This window comes from Colius striatus, chromosome 2 (assembly GCF_028858725.1).
Source record: "Colius striatus isolate bColStr4 chromosome 2, bColStr4.1.hap1, whole genome shotgun sequence".
NCBI classification, from domain to species: Eukaryota; Metazoa; Chordata; class Aves; order Coliiformes; family Coliidae; genus Colius; species Colius striatus.
In genome coordinates this window covers 5,371,795-5,381,671 of record NC_084760.1, presented here as the reverse complement: position 1 = coordinate 5,381,671, position 9,877 = coordinate 5,371,795, and the positions used below count along the sequence as shown (strand labels likewise).

Sequence of the window (9,877 nt, the reverse complement as noted above, 5' to 3'; positions counted from 1 at the left end):
GCAGGACTAGAAACCTAACACATGATACTCATCAACAAAGTAGCAGGGAGAGTAGAAGGACTGGATTTAGATAAGCCTGGGAATGGCAGTAACTAGGATGGGACAAACTTTTGTTCAATGGAAGTTTAAGCATTTCTTTTTGAGACTGTCAAAGGAAGAAAAAACCCCTCATTATTTGGCAAAGCAAGAGGATATCTTTGGTGTCTGAACAAAATATTGTGCATTCAGTTTAAACTGTTCTCAGAAAGAAATGTCATCTCATACCACCATGCCAAAATACTTTATCACAATATGAAAAGGATTTAGAATCTGCTTTTCCCATCCTGAAACAAATAACTTGGGGAGAATACAGTTCAAAAATTCACAGAAGCTTTCCGATTCCTCTGCACCTTCAGCTTTTTGCCCCAAGGTTTTGTGCAAAAAACACACCCAATTTTAATAACATGTTTCCCCCCCCGTGGACATGAGGGAAGTAGTAGAAGTACTAATAGCATATGCTGGCTCCAACTAAAGGATAACCACTGATGCTGACCACAGTAAAGACTGTTTCTCCTTTTCAGTTTGAAATACACTTGTTTTGATTTGTTTTCTGCCATGTTGGTGAATGAAAGTGCTCTGCCAATTGCCTGAGCTAGCAAAAAGAGAGGAGATGGGCTGTAGTGGGCTGTAGCACTGGGAACAGGAATAGGAGTGGTAGAGAATAATCAAGGCTTCCCTTGTGAGCCCTTCCCACACCCACTGTGCTGCAGCCCCTACAACTTCCCCAGCTCAGCCCCACCACGAGGGACTTGAGCTCTGTGAGCACTTCCATTAATAAGATGCCCCCCTCAGTCTTCTCTTCTCCAGACTAAACAGGCCCAGTTCCTGCAGGCTTTCCTCTGATCATCTTAGTGGCCCTTTGCTGGCTTCTCTCCAGCAGTTCCCTGTCCCTCTTGAGCTGGGGAGCCCAGAAGTGGACACAGGACTCCAGAGGAGGCCTCAGCAGGGCAGAGGAGAGGGGAAGGAGTTTCAAACCAAGGAAACTAACATGAAGTTTCTAATAGAAATTAATCTGTGTTTTGCTGGGTTTTTTTTCAGCAGAAAACACTTAGCTCTAATACAACAGAGCAGTACCTAAACTGTGAAAGGTAACTGAATTATTAGAGTTGCAGATAGCTGGAAATAGATTTAATAACAACAGGCACCAACAGTGTTTTTGTTGCTGATAGCTAACATCAGTTGGTGTACAAAAGCCATTTGCACCTGAAGCTCGCCTGCACTGGTCAGGTCTCCCCTGCTGTCAGTTCAACACTGGCACTACCTGAATAAGAACCAGAAAGCTGCTGTTTAGGAAGGGTCTCCAGAGCAGAACCATGAAACACGAAGCTTCATGCACCCTCAAACATGAAAGCACAATGCTCCTATGAAACAACCACCTTTTTAACCTTTTGCTTTTCTGATCCTTTAATGACTACTTGAGGTTTGACTGCATTTTTTCAATGCAGAAATGAGATTGTAAGCTTAGTACACACCTCTTGCAAATAAACATCATTTTCTTTTCTCATTGGGTAAAAACAGGTAGCTTAAAAGACAAGTTCCCTGTCCTGGGAGGCTACAGCAAAATCCCTTTTTGTACTGAAGCTCCCTCTGACTAACCTGCACAGAAAGCAGAGTTGAAACTCCTGCCTCACAGCTCCAGTCTTGCTGTCTTGCCATCAGACTGCAAGAACTTAGCTATGATTAATACATGGTGAGACAGCACAACATTAGTTTCCCATATCCCAAAAGAGCAGCTTTTGTAGATGTATGAAAAGCTACATTCCTTTTGTAAATCTGGCCCATTCATAAGTTCTGCAGAGCAAAACACGTGCTTAGTCCTCTCATCTTTACCTCAGCAGATGTGCCTTGAAGGCAAGAGAGCTCTGCAGAAATAAACCAGGTTGTTGATAAGACAAACAGGTCTGCCTGTTGAAAGGGCAGAACACAAAATTTGCATGTGAGCTGGTAAAGAGCAAGAGTGCAGCTGCTCAAGCCAGGAATTCCAGTATACCTGCCAAAACTCCTGAGAAGGAATCCAGTTTTGTGTCTCACCAGGAATGGAGCCCTCATTTCCAAATGAGGCTCAGCCTGCCCTGTGCACTCACTCAGTCTCGGTGCCCACGGTGGCACTGCCTTTATTCAGTGATATTTAGAAAACTGGTGTAATAATGCCACATATGAAGAAGTTCATCCACTGTGTATCATTTACACTACAAATAGAATCATATAATCATTTCAGCTGGAAAAGCCCTTTAAGCTCATGGAGTGCAGCCTTTGTCCCAGCCCTATCAACCACTAGACCATTTCCCTCAGTGCAACATCCACCCGGCTCTGAAACCCCTCCAGGGACAGTGACTCCAGCACCTCCCTGGGCAGCCCCTGCCAATGCCTCACAACTCTTGCAGGAAGGTAACTCTTCCAGGCTCACAAAGCTTGCCACACATTTTACATCCATTCAGCAAGAACAAAATAGTTTTGAGTGAGGCAGGTTATTCCATAACAGCTGTAAGGATTCTCTGTGGTGGCCAGAAACATCTGAGCTAAACTGGGTGTGCTGCATGTGTGGCAATGAAACGTGAGAAATTCTCCACAGAGGTGTACAGAAAACTGACAGGCAGGTTCCCACAAATTCTCCATCATTACCTCTTCAAAAGAGGTGCTTGAAGAGTAGCTTTTCCTTAAGTTGACATCCAAGCAGCTACAGGAAGGGGATATAGACAGAAAGGGCCACAGTCAAAGCCAAGTTAAAAGTGCAAAGAAAATACTGTTATTCTTCCAGTTAGAAATTGCATCAAAAGCAGAAACTGACAGGCAAGATAACTGATGAGTTGTGAGTCCCTTGAAAAGTGGAAGAAGGAAAATAAGCAGTTCTAGAAAAGATGCAATGGTGACATCAACCCAAAAGAAAAAGATCTTTGCTCTTGGATCTTCCTGTGAGCTTGGGGCAAGTAAAACACTCCATGTCTGAAGAGACAGCGAAAGCTAAACCTTCAGACTATGCATAATTTGGATAGATGAAGGTAGATGTTATGTGATCTCATAGGATCAGCAATGCCTTCATAATGCTGCTCTGACATTGCCCAGCAGGTGGGGCAGGTGACCAGCAGAAGAATCGGTGCCGACAGCAAACTGCACTGCATCTGATGAGGAACGTGCTGTTCTGAGGAAGCTCCACACTCCAGAGGAGCCTTCTGAGCCCCCAGTTCACCTGCTTCCAGGGAAATGGATCCCTGGCCCACCTCTGTGCTCTGGGCTCTGCGTGTTTGCCCACCATGAACAATTCTGAGGACATCCTGGCTCCAGAGAGAACCTGGGGATCACTCTGCAGTCATCTCATGCATGACTTTGTCCTGAAGGTATGGCTGGAGCATCAAATGCCATGGGCACCAAACGTCCCAAAGCTAAGGAGGGTAAGCAAAGCAGCAGTACACTATAATGCCTCCAGAGACACAGGGCACTGTAAGAGTGCAGCCACATCTCAAGATGGTTCACAAAGGCAGATATAAAGAAGCCCAAATACATACCAGGTTAGTCAAGGGGTACAGTTAAGCTATTGTGTGGTACTCACTGCAGTGAGTTTTTCAACTCCAATAGCTAATTAAAGAATCCTTTTTAAAGAAGGAAATCACAGCATCTCCAATAACAACAAGAGTATCTGTACCAAGTGGATTCCACAGCTGTTTACTAAATGTTACTTTCAATATTACATTAGGATCAACAGTACTCAAACAATCAAGTACTTCTGTTGAAAGTCTATAAAACAGAGCATTTTGTGCAAAACAGATGAAGCATGGTTTGTAACTCACATACATTAGTTTCAGAGTGCAGCTCTCTGTTACATTAAAGGAGGAATGAGAAGCCTGTTCCCCATCCACACAGCCAAAGACTAACAGTTTTGAACTTTTATACAGTGCACTTGGGTGTCACCTTCCACTCAAGTACAGTGTTAGGTACTTCACAAGTGAATCAAGCAAAACTTTGAATACACTGTGACAAATGGTACTGTAAATACCTTGTTCCATCTCAGAGAAGTGTGAAGAATCTTGCTGTGAAATGGCAAAGCTGTTCTTGGTAAGATACTTACCAGAGTCTAAATGGAAGACCTGGCAGAAAAGCTCTTGAAGAGAAAGCTACATTGTAGGCCTGGTACTGACTTCCACCCTCTTAATTCACCTTCTTTGGTGATGGGCACTAGGAATGTTGGTGCCACCTAAAAACTCTGGGAGTTGTTTCTTTTGAATGAAGGCAACTGTAATGCATTTTTAACTAACAGTTCTGATTATCCTCACTGTCCCCAGCTTATCTGGAATACTGAACCACTTTTCATTAGTGTTAATCATTAGAACACAACTTATCTACACAGTCCTGAATAGTCACTGCCTCAGAAGGTTGCAATTGTCTGCTACCACCTCAGTTTGTGGCATCCTTCACTAAGGCTTGCAAAGGATGCTGATTTTCAGTTTGGTAGCACATGGGCAACTTACTGGGAGTGAACATGACCTCATCTGGCCTGTATTTGGATAAGTCAGACAAGGCCTCCACAGGGAAAAAATGTACCAGGACAAGGAGGCATTTACAGAGGGCCCACTACTGGGTCCAATTAGTAGATCCAGTTGCATTTCAGTTACCTACCAATTAAAATAGAATGAGAGTCTCCTGCAAGAGAGTGATGCTAGAAGATCATCACTCTTTACAAAGTCACTGCCAGACAGTACCTGGGGACATGCAGGTATTTGAGCTAAATCAGAACAGAGCAGAAGAGCAGCTACACATCAGTCATTCCAGTTCCAGCATCAGAAAGAGGCTTTGTTGCTATTCTCCTTAACACAGCTGCATTACCCAAATGACCTTGCAGTTAACCTTCTTCACAATGCATAAACATCATTCCATTCTTATACAAAAGATGGACATCTGTTTGTATAAATACACACACCTTGAGAGTTAGTCCTTGAAAGGAAGACTGTAACATGAAACTAGAGCAAATATAGACAGAGCACTGATTTAGCTGAAGGCCAGGAAGTCTCAGCTAAGAAAGGCAATCTGTTAAGGTAAGGTTCTCCCTAAAACCTGTGTGTTTTAACTCCTAACAGATGAATGGCATAATCACAATCATGTGACATACCCTCATACAACTTATACTCTGGCTTACAAACTGTACCCTATAATTGCCTCATTCAACTGAAGGCATCTGATACAGAATGTGCTGCTGGTGTGAGGAAGCAGCCTTAGTGTTACCGACTCTTTGCAGACACTGAATGTGCTTGAGAGGAAAATTGACACACAAGTGAGATCACACAAGGTTTTGGTAGTTATTTTTTATGTTGGCTTGATAGCTTTTTTGGTTTCTTTAGGAAACTCTTGCACAGCAAAAGGAATGAAGAACTCCAGAAGAGAGTTGACCTCCTTCAGTTCCAGACTGTATTCCGCTGCTATTTTCTCTGCAGTCCATACTTGAGGTTGAATTTTATGATTATTAAGAAGTGTCAGAGCCTCCACAATGGAAATTTTGCCTTTGGAAACTTTGGTAACATCTAGACCTCCCAAGTGGCCTAGTTTTGTAAGTCTCTTTTCCTGCTGTTTACATGGAAGATGTTCACCACCTCCATCTTTTACCTAATTGTGGGAAGGAAAACAAAGAAGAGCTTAATGGCAGTTGTGTTTACTAAGCATACTGTAGCAGCCAAGCTGTTTTCCTCAACGTGGCATTACCTGTTAGCCTTCCCCATTTTTACAGCATTAAGAAAAACAACAATACCAAACCTTGCTTTTTGGTATCACATAAAATTGCCAGTTCTTACACAACTATTCCACATCCAATGTCAACCCCCACCCAAATTCTGGGAAGCTACCATCCATTGAACTCCACTGGAAGCGCTGTACAGACTCAGCAGCCCTTCACACAAGGCAAACTAATATTTGGTACTGATCCATAGCAAGGGAAATAAACCAAACCCTGGCTAGAAAGTGGTATCCTTTTACTGATACCACTGGAGATCTTTTTCTTATAGTCTCCCTTTCATTTTCAGTTTTTAGTCTTACAACTAAAAGACAACCTGTCTTTTCCTCTGTCTAGAAAACAAGCTTTGCTGGACAAAAAAAGCAAGCATTAAGTGGAGTTCAATTCCATGCAGTACTCAAACACGTGAAGTCTCTTCTCCCAAGTCCTTTCATATTTCCAAGTCATTTCCAAACCATCTCTGCCTTCCCCATATTGCCTTATATTAAGATTTAACCAGTGAATGACAGTGGAAAAAAAAGGCACAATTGAAAACTGTCTTAAATTGAAGAAAAAGTGCTTTTGAAGTTACCAGAGTCCACACAGACCCTCTGTATTAACTGCCAAGCTGAGTAAACTGATGTGGATGCTACAGCAGTGTCTGCGTGTCTGTTTCTAAACTACAGGGAGTGTCTGATGATGCTACCAGTTCTACATTTCTTCCTTTTGCTTTGTGCCTAAGCTGTGTTCAGATAATGAAACAATATTCAAGTAATTCAAATGAACTGTCACTGAGTATTTGCCACTTCAGAACTTGGAGCTGGTGCTTATCCACTTCCCATAGACAGATGTATATATACAAGTAGGTACAGAGACATACGTGACAAAGCATTCAGAATAACATCAGGAAAGGAAGTTTTGCCCATGAGCCTCTGTGTTAGCACATTAATCATGCTCTTCCTAACAGCTGCAAGTAGACACACCACACATGAGCAAGTCTTAGTGGCAACAACTTCAGAGCAGGCATGAAATCAAACACTATGATTTGTTCCACTTTCGGCTTTTCCTCAAATCTCTCTTGGCAGGCTTATAAATGAGTATTGAAAGATACTGAAGTTAGATTCTCAGCACATCAAGATTAGTCCTGACCTCAATTATGAAAATTAAGGATTGAGATTACTTGAAAGCTCCAGGGAGACACTGCAGAAATGTTTGCATTTTTAAATACTTCCAGTCCTGAATACAAGGTGCTAGGAAAGTGGCAAAGGAGAGAAACTAGGCAATATTATTGCTAGATGGTGATAAAACTTTTATTACTGAATAAAGCAGTCTAAGAATGCACCAGGTACAGTGCAGAAACCATAAAGTAACATGATGGAAAAGAAGATACTGAAGCCCAGTCTGCATTTCACTGCAAGGGATATGCTTTGCCTTCCGAGCCAAAGACTGCAGCCGTTGGCAATGAGGAAACTCATCACCCAACAATCCAGAAAAAACCTGACTAGAGGGCAAAGTCTCTGCACAGCGCCACATTAACATCAGTAGTTAAAAGACTCTACAAAAATGTTAATGTCTTTGTCCTCTACCACCAGGTCCATGCACCCATAGTAGTTCAGGTATCTCTTGTAACAACTCTACCAGAGATCACTAAGAAACTCCTGCATCTTTTAAAAGGCTGGGCAACCGTCTCTTTCTACCTTAGAGCATACAGAAGTGGGAATTTAGGTGAAAAACAAAGTTAGATCAATGTGATGTTAAAAGCAAAGACTAAGTAAGCATTTTAAAGGTTATATAATGACAATCTGTCACACGTTCAAGACTCAGAGTCATTCAGTGCTACTGATGTATGAAAGAGTAGTGAAAACATCACTTTTAGCTATAGAAAAGATAGAATTTGGGCACTAACAGAGCATTTTTCCTTATACAGAATTAGTGCAGAGTTTGACAGCCACAAAGCTGATGCTGCTGTGCCTCCTACACCATACTCACCAGCACCTGCGGGTCTCTGGACTCAACATAAACATCTTTCAGCAAGGTGAGGAGCCGATCGTCCTTTCTGGAAATTTCTGCTTGTATCTCTAGGCGGTCTAAAGAGAAAAGCCAGACCTAAGTCAAACCGCTCCCTTGCTGAGAGGTCCTGCAGCTTAGTCGCTCCCCGCAGGGAAGGCGCGGCTCCCAGGGCGCACGGTGCCGCTCGGGGCAAGGCCGACCAGGGCCCTGGCACTCCGGGGCACAGCTCGGTGCCGAGAGCCCGGCTCCGCGGCAGAGCCCGCCGGCCGCGGCCCGTAGCAACCGCCCCTAGTAACCGCCGCGGACTACGTCTCCCAGCATGCCCCGCGCCCAACCCGGCCGCCCCGCTCTCAATGTCACCGGTGTCGGGGGGCCGCCGCGGCCCCGCGCCCGCCCCGCGCCCCCAGCAGCCGCGTTTCGCCTCCCGCGGCACAGCCCGGCCCTACAGCCGCCGGCCCTACAGCCGCTTCCCTCTCCCCCGCCGGCAGCCCCTCGGGCGCGGCGTCTCCCCGCGGCCTGGCGAGGCCGGCACGCACCGGCCGGCTGGTCCAGGCGAGAGGCGGGGTGCCGCGGCGCGGCCGTGGGCTTCTCCTTGCTGATCTCGCGGCGGGCCCGGCTCTCCACGTTGAAATTGCGGAACACGCGGGCGAGCCGCCCGCCCATCGCCGCCGCTGCCCCTGCGCCCCGCTGCGCCTGCGCGGCCCGGCGGCGCCTGCGCACAGCCCCGCCCGCGGGGCAGGGACCGTGGTGCCGCGCGGCGGCGTGAGGAAAAGCCCCCGAAACAACCGAAACACCCCACACGGGCGAAAGCTGCAGCTGAGGGGGTTCGCGTTGTTATTGCACAGCGCCCTGCCGGTGCTTCCTCCGAGGCAGCCGGCCGGCCCGCCGCGGCGCTGAGGGGCGGCCGTTCGCTCTTACCGTGGCTTTTCTAAACGTGTGGGTGACCAGACGTGAGGTTGCCCCAACCTCCTGACACCCACCATTTAGATACTTGTCCCCCCTCAGTCTCGTCCGGACTAAACAGCCCCAGTTCCCGCAGCCTTTCCTCGTATGAAAGATGCTCCAGTCCCCTGATCAGGCTGTGCCGGGGCTGGGCTGAGCAGCCCACTGGTGTCTGCAGCCAGTCTCACCCTCGTCTGACATCTCTTCAAGTTTTTTACTTGGATAATGGAAACATGGAAGTATTTAGGGATGTTATTCATCTTACTCTTGTTAGTGGTTACAGCATTTCCTTTAAGCACCTCTCTGGTTCATTCAGTGACAAAAAATAATGTTATGAACAGGTATAATCTAGAAAACATACTCCATGTGCAAACCTGGCCAGTTCCCTTGTGCTGCTCTGAATCTGTGGGCTATGCAGTGTTACTAGGGTGCAGTTTCCCCTTTCAAGCCCAACTGAATGCCTTCCTTCTGCAAAAATTGCTGATCTGTGAGAGCTATGAGAAAGTCAGTCTTGAGCCATGCAGGATAAGAAAAGATGAAGTTGTAGGCAGGTAAAATTGTTGAGATGGAACCAGCAGTTTAAAGACTCAGGAAGAAACATTTAAGTATAAAAAGATACCAAGTCCTCTGAGAAAAAGCAAGGCAGAAAGAGCAACACTAAGGGCTTTTAGCCAGATTAAGTTTTAATTGAACTTTGGCCTTTCACATTTTCTCCCTTCCTAATGATACAACATGCTTGTAGTCCTCCTGAGTTGTCTGACCCTCCTTCCAAATGTCATAAACTCTCCTTTTTTCTCTGAGTTTCATCCAAAGCTCTCTGTTCAGCCAGGCCACTCTTGCCTGTCCTACAGCACACACAGCCAGTCTACACCTGTACCTTTAGGACTTCCTTCTTGAAGCAAGTGCAGCCTTCCTGGACTCCTCTGCCCTTCAGGGCTGCCTCCCAAGGGTCTCTGGCAACCAGGCCCCTGAACAGGACAAAGTTTGCCCTCTGGAATTCTGAGGTGACCTCCCTTTTTACTTCCCTGAGAACCATTTCATGATTGCTGGGCCCCAGATGGCCTCCAACCATCACATCCTCCCCCAGTCCTTCCCAGTTCACAAACAGCAGCTCCAGCAGCCCAGTTGCCCCACTCACCAACTGAGTGAGGAATTATTTCCCACGCACTCTGGGAACCTCCTGGAGTGTTT

General features: G+C 45.9%; 1 protein-coding gene across 1 annotated transcript; it reads right to left on the bottom strand.

Annotated features, from left to right (window-relative positions):
• Positions 1–3,683: 3,683 nt before the first annotated feature.
• NDUFAF4 (NADH:ubiquinone oxidoreductase complex assembly factor 4) lies at positions 3,684–8,425 on the bottom strand. The gene is made up of 3 exons (XM_061989940.1): positions 8,281–8,425; positions 7,724–7,821; positions 3,684–5,631 (listed from the first exon to the last, which is right to left on the bottom strand). The coding sequence occupies exons 1-3, from the start codon at positions 8,405–8,407 to the stop codon at positions 5,335–5,337; spliced, it is 522 nt and encodes a 173-aa protein (XP_061845924.1). The 5' UTR covers positions 8,408–8,425; the 3' UTR covers positions 3,684–5,334.
• Positions 8,426–9,877: the final 1,452 nt, after the last annotated feature.

Coding starts and splice junctions, on each gene's coding strand:
- NDUFAF4 (XM_061989940.1), bottom strand. CDS start 8,407: ATGGGCGGGCGGCTCGCCCGCGTGTTCCGCAATTTCAACGTGGAGAGC. Junction 7,822..8,280: donor TCGCCTGGACCAGCCGGCCG/GTGCGTGCCGGC, acceptor TTTTCTCTTTAG/ACCGCCTAGAGATACAAGCA. Junction 5,632..7,723: donor CCAGAGACCCGCAGGTGCTG/GTGAGTATGGTG, acceptor TCCCACAATTAG/GTAAAAGATGGAGGTGGTGA.